Source organism: Corvus brachyrhynchos, unplaced genomic scaffold (assembly GCF_000691975.1).
Source record: "Corvus brachyrhynchos isolate BGI_N302 unplaced genomic scaffold, ASM69197v1 scaffold91, whole genome shotgun sequence".
Taxonomy (NCBI): domain Eukaryota; kingdom Metazoa; phylum Chordata; class Aves; order Passeriformes; family Corvidae; genus Corvus; species Corvus brachyrhynchos.
Window position 1 is genome coordinate 1,436,118 of NW_008236442.1, and position 13,164 is coordinate 1,449,281.

At 44.4% G+C, this 13,164-nt stretch overlaps 1 protein-coding gene across 1 annotated transcript in view; it reads right to left on the reverse strand.

The window, feature by feature from the left end:
• Positions 1–13,164, reverse strand: part of ADAMTS9 (ADAM metallopeptidase with thrombospondin type 1 motif 9) — an 81,006-nt gene that overhangs the window by 25,085 nt on the left and 42,757 nt on the right. Inside the window, exons 24-28 of the mRNA XM_008643627.2 lie at positions 11,927–12,031; positions 11,614–11,781; positions 11,152–11,436; positions 10,338–10,499; positions 9,591–9,767 (exon numbers count right to left, since the gene is read on the reverse strand). Coding sequence (XP_008641849.1) covers positions 9,591–9,767; positions 10,338–10,499; positions 11,152–11,436; positions 11,614–11,781; positions 11,927–12,031 — 897 coding nt within the window. The remainder of the gene's footprint in view (positions 1–9,590; positions 9,768–10,337; positions 10,500–11,151; positions 11,437–11,613; positions 11,782–11,926; positions 12,032–13,164) is intronic.

A 13,164-nucleotide genomic window follows, 5' to 3' on the forward strand; every position in this document is an offset into this window, starting at 1 on the left:
CCCCCCCCCCCCCCCCCCCCCGAAAATGCTTCCAAGTACTGCGGACAGATGGTAGGTCTCTGGAATAACAGCCTCACCTTATCCAAGGCTCTCTGAGTCAACAGAAAAGCCTCTATTGCTTTATATCATCTCTGAGCCAGCCCTGATGGTGTAGCCAGGTACTGTACGGAATTTTTTCACTAACCAGCTTCCTAGAGTCAAGAATCACATGCACTTGGATATACCCGTGGTCAACTTGCCTCTGCCTCCACTTAAGTTGCTCTGAAAGGCTGTTTGCAGCTTGTGATTGAGGCACCACAGCAAACAGCACCCCTGGATGAACCTGGGAGGACAGCCAGGCATGGAGGAGAGCGTGAAAACAACACACTGTGATGTTTCTATAAAAAACACACCAAAAAGTTTGTGGCACATAAAATAAGAGAGAAATAGTATTTCAAAAAATCAGCTATAGCCATCACTCTAAAACTCTAGCAAATCTTCCCCTTGTTATTATCTTTATTATCTCCTAAACCCACCTAAGTCGCACCTGGTACTTTACACGGAGAACAAAAACAAAAGGACTTTCCTAAGAGCATTAGGATCAAAGCACTTAGCACAGATTTAAGGGCTTTATGTTTATTGCATGATTAGTGTTGTTAATATGCCAAGAACTGGAAATTGGCATGCTGCTGATGTTTTCAAATAAATACACTGCCTAGTTTAAATAAATGCAAGGAAAAAGTTTAAATAAATATGCCAGAAATATTTCCATATCAACTGTTTCCATAAAGGTCAGAACACGATGCTAAACATTTCCTGCAATGCCTTGCGCTGCTCTGCTTGTGTTTTTGTTTCCACAAAAAAAATTGTCTTCTGTTTCAGAGTTCAGGAGATGATAATTCTGTTTTACCAAGTGCATGCAAATTGCTTTAAAATAACCTTTTCTGCATTTCCTGGTCTGATCATTTGGAAGATGAGGGTACATCTTGTTCAATAAGACCTCTCTAAAATAGAAAGGCTGCTACTTGATTCACATGGTTGGCAGCAGGATAAAAGCCAGAATATGTTCAAAAATTGTCTTAAAAATTTGTACAAAATTTCTGGTGAATTTCTGGGAGCGGGGTCAGTCCAGCACCAGGACAACTCAACAGTTCTGGGCACAAATGAACAAATCTTGGCGAGAAGAAAAAGGCACCATGGAGCAGTCAAGAAGAAATGGAATGACTGCTTCTTGTAAACTTAGTGCATTGAAGGGGCAATTCCACAAAGGGCAGAAGGGCATATGCCAAGCAAGAACCCGGGAACACTCTCCCCCAGAAGTGAAAAGTTGCAGAAAATGCTGTCAGACCACTTTTCAGACCCACTGTGCATCAGCCGACGATTTGGGAGGTATTTAAGATAATGAATGCAAGCTGCGGTGATCACCAAATGAATTCCCAAAGATCGGTATGCTCCGATAGCTCACCAAGGGCAGGGCTGGGAAGGATTAGATTAAAAATGGCATTATCAGATTCTGCCAGGAGCAACTTTTTGGAGGAAATTAAAATCAATCCTTGTAGATTTAGACTTCCCCACATTAAGGATATTATGGAAAGTCAGCAGCCGTAAGTAAGCCCTGTTTCATTCTTCCCAGCAATCTGAGACAAAACATGCTGGATGAAATAAAGAGAAAAGCAACAGAGCCCTCCAATGCTTTACACCCGTTTTCTGAGAGGGCTGTGCTCCTGGACGCCAGCAAACTTTTCCAACTACAAGCAAACCCAACAATGTACTCTCATAGCTGCCTTTCAGCAGCAGATCTATGTCACCTTTTACTACCACTAACACTGCTGCTGTCATATACTGTGACTTCTGTACCTCTGAAGTCTCTTGAACACAAAGGACATCAACAGACACATCACCAAGGAAAGCATGGATCCTTCCTCACCAGCTGAACCTTTACCAGGAGTCCTAAAATGCTGGAACCTTTGTGTGTTGTCCAGCAACAGAGGCTCTGTGGCATCCCAACCAAGTTAGCTTCACAACAGCAAGGTATTTCAGCAGGTAATTCCCTTGGCTTCAGTGAGACTGAAAGTAAGGCTGCAGCACTTTAGGAGATGTTTAGGAAATATTTATTGCTGCTCTGAAGCCCTGTTTCTCCCACTGATGTGTTTTAGCATGGTCTTGTGCCCATCTGCATTGGTGGGGACACATGCAGGGCAGGAGTCACCCAGCTTGGCCTTCCTTTCCTGACAAACTAAGGAGCCATGACTTGAGGCACATGGGTGCTGAGTGTGTATGGTCATGGTGATTTTAGCTGGTGCATGGCCAGAAAATACATGTGATTCTTGTACATTTAAAAAGGAAGAGGGGTCTCTACATTCAAGGGAGGGCAAATGGACCAGAGACCTGAGCAAAACACACCAAAGCACTGCACTGCACTTTTGGAAGAGGCTTTAGAAATGTTTAATGCAAATTGACTCCTCAGAGAAATGGGGTGATTGAAAAAAAAGGCATGAACATTAGGGATTTTGGAATGTATGAGTGTGAGGATGTTTGTGAGCATTGTCCAGAGCCCCTGTGGAAGTGTTCTGAGGAGCCCTCTTGGAGCTGGAGGACAGCCCCCAGTGTGAACAAGAGCAGGCTTTGCCCGAGTGTTGCCAAGGAGCTCTCCTGGTCCCGGGCCATCCATGCTGGCCTACCCTGTCTCTGCAGTGCCCACAGGGTCTCCATCTTCCAGATGCTCCATCCTCTGGTCTTGGCTCGGAGCAGAGGCACAGAGCTTCCTAAGTCATTATTGCAAAAGGGAGAAATGAAACGATCCACTAAATCTTCACCTTCCCACCACCAAACTCAGCTGGAGGGACTGGTGAGACCAGAAAAAAAGAGGAAAATTTCTCAGAGAAAAGGGTCCAATTTGATGTGTTACTGCAGCACAAGAAAGAGCTGGTGTGTCTGGAGTCCATTACTCCAGCACAAATTGCCCAAAGGAAAGGATGCTCTTGGATTCTTTAACTCCTGCAAGATTTAAGGCCCTGAGCGCTAAAGTCAATACAATAATTTCCCCAAGCTGGGAAACCTCACAAGATCTATGGGAAGAAAGAGGTAACTGCAACAGGAGAAACCATGCATCTCCTCTTCTGCAGCATCCACTCAGTAAGTAGCACCTTCTCCCCCTCTTTTCCCTGCCCTGTGTTACACCACATACAAAGGCACAGAAATCATCAGGGCTGTGAGCACACAAAGCTCTCCTAAAAGCTGTGTCCCTGCCCTGCTCAACACTATTTACCTTGAACAACAAACAAGCAAAAGCCCCATTTAGCCACTGCAGGTCTTTCCAGGGAGGGAGGCATTAGATGGCATTTCCTCAAATTAGGAGGAGATGTGTGAGTTACCCAAGGACACCAATACAGTGGGATGTGGAAGGTACTCATGAAGCCTATTTTCCATACTGTGGCACTTTTAGGAGAGTACCAATTGAAGCAGCAAGGTGCCAGCTAACTGACGCCTCATATTTTTAGTGAACGGTGGTATTACAATGCCATTTAGACATTCCATTCCAGAATAGGATTTCTCTGTGTTGGATGGGGTAAAACACAAAGTAAAGAGCTCTCACAGGAACAGCAGCCCTGTTTCACAGGTGTGCATCACACTGGGGGGTTGTAGGAGCACTGGGCTGCTGCTCGCTCCCCCATTTTATAAAGGAAAATCTTGGCTTAATGCCCTAGGGATAAATACTGTCAACCTGCATACGGTCTTGGGCATCAGACAGATTTTCCTCCATGCTGCTGACTCACTCACCTCCCCTGTAAGCTAGTAAAATTAAAATGTGAATAGAGCATTAAGTGCCTTTGGAACAGGACTGACTACATCGTTTTTTCTTAATAACTGCACAAATCAGTCACTGGGAAAGTTAGAAACACAGTAAATCTCTTTGTGCTTAGTGTCCCTCATTGTTATACATCCTTGTTTCTAAATCCCTAGGATCTGAGCAACAGCAATGATTGCAGTGTGGGGTATACAGTGTGACTCTGGAAAATGGGCAAAACCGCAGGCAGACCTCCCAAAACCCAGCTCAGGGATCTGCTTGAAGATGCTGCATTTCATAGCTCATCCTTGAAAGTGTGTTACTGCTCCAATGCTACCCTTGCAGTCTAATGCATTCCTGTACTCTGAGCCAGTGCTTTGGGAGACAACTACTCTCAGCAACTACCCTTTTATTTATTGCTTTATTTCTCCTGTATGGGCATGTGCAGATGTGCAGGAGGTCTGCAGGCATTACAGGACCAGCAGCCAGGGATGGGCCACCCATAACACGAGGACTGAATCCAGTCATTGCTGAACAGCAGCCTCACCACTTCTTGTTTGAGTTCAGGCCTAGAAAATGACCATTCCATTGAGAAAATGTGTAAGAGAGGAGGTGTAAAATGGCAACCACATGCCAAATGCAGCCAAACAGACATTGCACTAGGGGAGGAGAGAGGCATGTTGCAGTACGTTGGGACAGAAGCATGGGTTGGGCTATATTGCTGTATTCACTGTTAGAAATATCAGCGAATACCAATGGAGTTACCTGCTCTGAGTGAGAAAGTGCACTGAGGAACTTGGGGAAAAGATGCACTGTCTGGGGGCAAAGGGACAAGAAGATTTTAAAGATACCTGAAAATAACATTTGTGAGTCTAACCACTGGTCCAGCTCATTCCTGAGTCTAACCACTGGTTCAGCTCCTGTCTGTCCTGGCAATGGCAACAGGACAGGCTGTTGAAGGACAGCAGATGAGATTCTCTGCAGCTCCATGCTCTGGTCTTTCCCCAGCATTTAGTCACTGGACTAGGGAGGTCAGAAGGGACATTGCTGACCAGTCTTTTTACTTCTTCAGACTAAAAGGTCATGAGTGGTGTAAAGACCAATGGGGGTTTGCAACAGCTGAGCTATAAGTTGCAGGAAATCAATCCTGTGAGGAGTTGATCCAGGAATCACTGAAGTACTGGCTCAGTGTTAAGCACACAGTGGCCCAGGGTGGTCCCTCACCTGCAGGGTGTAGCTGATGGGCTTCCACAGTTGTTTTCCTGCTAATGTAGCATCAATACTAGCAAAGAGGAGAGAGAGAACTGATAACAAAAGTATACCCATATAGTTCTCCTTATTTAAGTAGAAACAGAAAGAGCAATGATAGATGGTGATAGCAGACAAAAAATAAAAATGGAAAGGAAAACAAAAATTGGAGATTTTAGGGTAAAAAGAGATGAAAAAAATTATGTTCCTCTACTGGGCAGCTGGGTATCACTGGCTTTGCCCACCTGTGATTGCCTTGGAGCCACTAGCTGTGGGCACTGAGGTGAGGAGAGAGATGCATTAACATCCATCACCACTGCCTCAGAGGAGCAATAGGCTGAAACACTTCAAACAACCCCCCAACAGCAGTTCAGTAATGCTGCTGCCACAGCAAATTCATTTTCTGCAGAGGAGAAGAAGGGAGCAGAGTTATATACACTTGCAACCAAATCTGTCCCTGGTTATCACTTCTGCCTTAGCAACACCTGACATCCTGCCTGCTAAGAACATTTTCAGAACAACGACACAGAGAATATTGCTGTTCAACAGCCTATTTTCAGCCAGCCGCATGGGGAAGGCATTTTGCAAACAACATGCTGGGGCTTTGACAGAATTAAATAAAAATAACCTAAAGTTTCCACTGACACCAATTTTAAGATTAGAATTCTGGAGTGCCAGCTGCCTGACACAGATGTTGGCCAGGCAGTTCTTCCACTTCCCACCCAGTTCAGAGCCCCTTTGCTGCTCTGTCCCTGTGTGCAGCCAAAGAGCCCTCCAAAGCCATCAATGCCACCAGCTTCTTGCCAATGCTGTCCTAGCCCAGACCTCAACTCACATCCACAAGAACAGAGTTTGGAGCTTAGCTGGTTAATATTCTAATTATTTGACAGTAATCTTCTGATTCTTCTTTAGAGCAAAAGGCCCTCAAAGACTCTGATACCAGCATCTCTGTCTACAGGATACAGAGCTGGGAAGCACTGAGAGCTGCACAACCACTGCACCAGCAGCCTGAACTTCAGATACCCAAGTCTGACAAGTACTTGACAAGGCAGGCTACTTTTAAAATTGTAATACTTTTTTGGGAAAAAACCAAACAAAACCCAAATAAATCTAAACCTCACCTACCCATTTTCCAGAGTTCAAAGTCAAATGATCACTGCCCTGTGCAGTGAAGCCCAAATGACTCACCCAACTGAACCAGGGTACTGTGAGATATAATTGTTTTACCTTATCTGTGCCCATTTCCTAACTCGGAAAGAATGAGAAGCCCACAACAAGTTCATTCAGCATTGTTCATACATTGTATCAGGATACAGTTGGATCATTAAGGCAAACTCAAAATATCAGAGATTATTGCAAGGAGCAAATCTGCTCCAAGGCGGGTGTTTTAAGGGAGGTTATGCATATATTTTATATATATGGTATATATATGGGTGTATTAATTAAAACCAAACCTCAGGTTTTAAATGAAGCAATGGGTAATTCTTGCTGTGAACATCTCCCTCATGAACATGACACGAGAACATGACAAGATTTCCCCTCGATATTCAAGAGTGTGTATGGAGATCTGCATTCATACCATAAAGCATTCAGAGGAGAAAAAACACTCTCTGTATTCTGTGACAGTCTGTGCACATCTTCTAAAGCATGGTTTTAATAAGAAGGTCAGGTCTATCACATGGTGTACAATTCTGCAATGGGTAAATACATGTTCTTAAATAAGCAAGGAAATAAAAATGTCACCTTCTCTTAGTCCTCTTTGAACATACATTATAATGACAAGATATCTCACCAGTCTCCTGTTGTAAAATTATCATTTACACATACAATCTGTTTATCCATTTAATTATCTCTTCCAAACCTGGATTTAACCAGCCAGATAAAGATCACTTGTTTACTGTGTAAAATCCCAGTGGAATTTTGCCCGAGGACTGTGGGTTGGATGCTTCGGACTCTCTCTGCTTTAATTTTTGTACTATAAATTTAATTTTATAATACTAAGTTCACCGAAACTTGAGTAAGGCTAAGCCAGTCAGATGATTGCAAGAAATTAGTTATCCAAACTTTGTAATTCATACACTTTTAACTGTGTTTGTTTAATCATTGAGAATAACAATTTCTGTTGGAGAACAAAGCAAGTAAAAGAAATGCCAGTTAAAAGATGGAACATTGCAGAACCGTTTCAGAAAATTTAGGAAGTTACCAAATCTAATAAATTATCTGAATTTAGCAAAAGACTCAAGAAATCATTATACAAATTCATTTATGATTACATTCTACTTGCGTTTAATTTTCACTGTTCAACATTAACATTAAACATTGTAAATGTATGCAATGTTTATATAAAATTAAATAACAATATTGGAAAAATAAATACACTTTTACATAAATACATAAATCCATACTGCTGAAAAGTTTCAGCCAATACTATACTCTTGTTTCAAAAGTGACCAAAAAAATATGGTAGTGACACTCCATCACAACAGATGAAGTATGTACAGCTGCAGAATGATGTTTGCAACAGATGACAGAGCTAAAGCAAATCCAGGTGATACCACACTGAAGGAGAAAAATTTGGCCGTTACTACCTACAGTAGTAGCACGAGGTAGACATACACATGGAGTGTTTTGCTGGAGGGACACAAAGCCCTGGGGACCCCATAGATACTTCTCAGTCTTCAAACAGCTCTGGGTCCCCTGTGTCAGAGCCCAAGGACACCTCAGTAAATGAGACTGAAAAATCAAATCAGTTCATGGCAACGACTGGGGCTCAGCCCTGCAGTCCCTTCCACAGGGCTGTGACCCTGTGCCAGCTGGGAGGAGACACTGCAGGCAGGACAGGGTGTCCCTGCCCTCCACCTGTCTGCCAGACATCCCACCTGCTCCCAGGAGAGCAAGGACAACCCATTGAGACTAATACAACAGAGTGGAGCCAAGGGAATTTTTCCTGGGTGAAAAGAAAACAACCGAAAATTAGACTAGAGGACTGCACCCTGTGTTTCCAAGACTGAGAAGCAGGCGCAGCCCTGCAGCCTGCTCCTGAACAGCCACAAAGAGGCTGAGCAACACCAGAATGAAACACAACTCTGTCCACACCTTTGGCTCTTGCAAATGGTCCAGCACAGGTAAACTATGGTTGGCAGCACCTCCCAGCTGGCAAATCCTGCCAGGCAGTCAGCACATGCATTGCTACCTCTGCTTACCTCACCTCGCTCATCCTTAGCACCAGCCAGGTTGATGGACAAGGGGTACATTAGCACCTCAAATGAAATATTTCATAGCACTGTCTCTTGTTCTGGTGAAGCACCGGATAAACACCCGTTCAGCAGTTTTATGGCTATTGCAGAACTCACTGAGGTATGATAAAAATATTGAGGAGTGTTACTTAAGGCATCCATGTTACTGAAAGCACCCACAGAAGGAGAGCAAGTTTTGGCAAGATGACTTTTCAAACTATGACAATTAAGGAAGTCCAGTACATTAAAAAACAGGCCTCTTTTTTCTTTTCCTATAAAGTGCTTTTGAATCAGATTTAAAAAAAATTCTTCAAATGCTTTTATAACAAAATACACAATAAAGGTTGACATCTATTTGAAGGCCACTCCAAAACAGACAGGTCCGTGGTTTTCCAGGGCTCCGGAAGCGCCTCGGGTGGCACGTGCTTTGGTGCAGGATTCAGAGCAGAGGTTGCTGCTCTAGGCAGGGAGAATTGCAAAGATGTGGCACCCAAAATAGCACCCCAACCCTGTGGTTCAGGGCTGCTCTTCCCTCACAAGAGCATCTCTGTAGCAGACTCTTCCAGCGGCAAAGGGGCAATGTAAAACACCTCTGCTCCAAACACTATTTTGTTATTGGGAAACTCCCAGGGTTTTAAGCCTTCCAGCACCTTGCTGATCATTTGCTGGCTTAGTGATAGAGCAGCAGTTGGAGATCAGGCTAGACAATCACTCTCCAGAACCAGAGAGATGCATGAGAATAGCTTACAGGTGCCTTTGCACTGTACATCACAGTCATATTATATGCACAGGAATAGAAATAGAGCACAGGTGTGAATGCACATGTGTTTCCATGTAGGTCTGTGTGTGGGCAGGTAGGGACATGCAAACACATCTATACATACTTATACATGCCTGGAAATTGGTGCCATTTAGCACATTCTCCCCAGTAATTTTGCTTTTGGCAGAGAACATGCGACTGGTAAACCAGTAGGTGCACAGTGCAGTATTACCATTAAAGAGCAGAACAATTTAGCTTCAATGGAAATGTACTGCTTAAATGCCAGGTGTAAATCCACATGCAAAAACTCAGTCAGAACCAAGATTCATAATGCACAGCACTTGCACAGTGTAATGAAATGGACAAAGGTGGCAGAAAGTGCCTTTTAAATTAAAGGACTCAAGCTCCCCTAATGTAAGACCTTCCTGAACAGGTGTTATTCTGAATATATGGTAAATAATCCTCTGTAAGTGCAGTTTTAAGACATGAAGCATTAGCACCTTGGTTTGAAGCAAATTAAATCTGTTGTTAGGGGATATCTACAAAACGGTTCACAAAGAGAAAGAGTTTATGGTCGTACCGAGCTCCAAGGACCAGCACTCCAGTCAGCATCTCTAGGACAGTCCTGCACATTGCACTGCTCTCTGTCTGGTGGCTTGTCAAGGATTTCACAGCTCAGATCCGTAAACCTTTCTCCATTAGGGCGCTGGCACACCACTAGCCGTGTCCTTGTCCCTGCCCCGCATGGCTTCGTGCACTGCAAGTCAGCATAGGACAGAGCAGTCACCGTTGGGACAGCAAAAATACTGCCCACTGGCTGCCCAAAGCACTAGCACCTCTAAAAACCAATGGTGGTTTCTGTTCCCAACTAATCCACTCCAGCCAAATCCCCCTTGTGAGCCTCAGATGGACCTTCAGCTGCTTCAGCTTCTCTCCTAAAGCTGTTCATGCTGCTCCACCATGATATTGCCCGACTCAATGTGATACTGGAGGTTTACATCTCCAACTGCTTATCTCAGATTAATTTTCAAAATGGAGCAGTGCTTTCATTTAAAAAAAAAGGCCTTCGGTTAAACCTGGCTTAAAAAAAAAAAATCTTTTTTGTAAAACTTACTTTTGCTGGGGAAGAAAGTTTTTGCAAGACAAATGGAAACAAAAACACCACCCAGCAGTTGCTCAGGTTCATTCATTTATCAGAGGCTGCCCTTCAAGTTCCAATCTTTCTAATAAATGACACCACAATACCCCTCTCTTCTCCCATTTTTCAGCCACTTGCTAATGAAAGTCTTGCCCTGGGCACAGAGCCCAGGATGGATGGTACACTCACCTCTCCCCAGTTGCCATAGACCCACTGAGGGCAGGGGCCAGATTCACATGATCTCTGCTCCATGGGTTTGCTTTTCTCATCGCAGTTATTTGCGGTGTATCCGTTTTCATCCTGGCACACCACGACCCGCCGCTGGAACCCCCCCGCACATGTGCTAGAGCACTGGAAGACACAATTGCCCATGGTTTCATTGAGTCCAGGAATAAGTTTGTATTCCCAGCTCCTTCCCAGTGTCTTGCACCATGGGAATATACCACTAGAAGTTTAATGCAGCTAACAGGCATTATTAAACTTCAAAACCCAGCTATTACCAATAGCAGTGCAATGACTTAGGAGCTGACTAAGCAAAGAAAGTAAATGCTAGCCTAGTTTTAAGCAGGTGAATAATCCCTGCTGCAGTGTTTGATATCCCATTTGCACTTAATTCCCTTTACAGACTTCCACGATAAAGCATTGCATACTGTTTGCAGTGAGAGTAGCTGGCATCGAGGCTCCGCTGTGCTTTGGCAACAACTCTGTTGTAAATGTCCCAGGAGACAGCCAAGAAGCAGAGGCCGGCCTTTGCCTCAGGGAAAATGATGCTGTCAGCTTTCTGCCTAGAGTACCTTGGAGATACAAGGTATGAGAGGCTGATAAGCAATGCCTGAGCCCTTCTGCAACACTTGCTTGTGTGAGCAGAGAGCAGACAGTGGGGAGAAACGTCCCTCTCTCTTTTCACTGTGTGCTGACTTCTGACTTCAAGAAAAGACTGAATGAGCCTGGGAAAGAAACAAAACCCAACAAAACCCAGGAATAAGAGAATCGGGGCACTTACAGCACCCCAGGGGCCAATCCTCCACTGATTGCCTCCCGGTATATGTGCACGGTTTTGGTTTGGGCTGCCTCCAGGGTGCAGTTTGAGGCGATGATCAGGATAGAGGAAAGGGTGGATGGACCTGCCGTAGTCATGGCTGTTTGGACGACATGGAGACATGGAGCAGTCTTGCTCGGTGGCAGGGAGGTCGTCTGGGTCACACTCGCTCCTATCCACCAGCTGGTCACTGTAATTGATGCAGATCACTTGTCGCGTTGCCTTACCTTGACCACAAGTCACCGAGCACTGCATTACAGTGGGAAAAGGAGACACAGTCACATTTCCAGTTTTGAAAACCAGCTCTTGCTAATAATGAACAGCAGAAAACCCAAATAACCTCACTTATAAAAGGGCAAGTGCAACAGATTAATGAAACATGTTTCCAGCAATGAGGTCTCTTGCAATAGACAGTGTTATGCTTACAGAGCTCCACTCCAAGGCTTTCCACTGCCCGCACGGTGTCACGGTGCACATTTCTGTGGCTGATGGCTTTGGAAGGTGGAAACAAGCTGACTCATCAGCCACAGAGCCCTGGTCATCCCGGCAGCTGACATATCTCATTCGGGTTCCCTTCCCGCACGTTGCAGAGCACTAGGGAAGAGCAAAGAGCACTCTACTAGGAAGTTGCCTGACATACATTGCAAGGACTTTGTAATGAAAAGTTGGGCATATGCACTTAAAAATATCACATTGTCTATTGTAAAATAATCCTGAAAGTATTATGATGTGTGCTTACCGGTGTCCAGGATCCAAATCTCCACTGCGTCCTGTGAATGCCTGATATGGCTCTCTTGGCTTCAGGACTATTTGGATGGGGAGGACATACAGCTATTTCACAGTCCTGTACAGGAAATACATTGGGGAAAAACAAGAAATAAAGAATTTGCAGAGTTTTTGGTTAAACCACCTCCTCTTCAATGAAATTATGAACAACATGCAACATCTTGAAACTCTATGACCTGCATGTGCTGTGCAGGCAGGCTTCCTCCCTGCATCCTCTTCCTGAATCAGCAAAATTCGATATCTATATTCCAAGGCCTTCATCTGCAGAACCCTATCTGGACTTTTGACTTATTAGGAACTCTACAATAGGGATCCCCATAACCATGTGCCATCTCTATGCATTAAAACCAGATTTTTTGAGACAAAAGATGAAAGTTCATTAAGAGTTCTGACATGAACACACATCTGCGAAGCAGCAACTATATCTCCCTTCAAAGCTCCCTTCCTTCAGCGCAAGACCTGCTGCCCACACAATAAAGGTTATGCTGCTGATTACAGCCCTCTGAATCCTTGCAGCCCACCAGACCACCTATATCCATGTGCTAATCTCCACCACACACCAAGCAATGTGAGGTTTTGAGGACAGGCATGTAATTCTGCTCAGTCTTCGTACGGTGCCTCACAGGAGGGCTCTGTCCAGACCTTCTGGGAGGTCTGGTGACAGAAATTATGAACATCCATGACTTACTCCATCGAGTGGTCCTTGCCAAAAAGGAAATTAATAGTGATTGTCCTTGTGAGGGGGAGAGCAGCTTCTGACAAATGGCAATCCTGATTTCTGTTCTGCTGTGATTTCACTTATGCTGGAGGCATGCATGCCAAATGAGGGCTGATGACAAGTGGGTTTGTTACCCCTTCACTGTAGTGCAACTGGTCTCCATACATGGGAAAAACAGTGCTTTCCCAAATATTGTAGCCTTAGATAAACTCTGTGAGTTCATGCAAGACTGAAGCTGGGCAGGGCATGAGCACTACAACTCTCCTAGATGACAGATAGATGGTAATGTTCTGTTTTATTCAGCTCCTTCAGACACCCTGGGCATATCTCCTGCTTGAAATGGGACTTTACATGTTTGCTTCCAAGCATGGAAAGCCTCTTCAGCAAATCTGCAAAGTGTGCAACATTTCTCAATTTATCTGGCCAGGGAGGAAGTGTCTGGAACTGTAGCTGTCACAAACACTACATTGTCA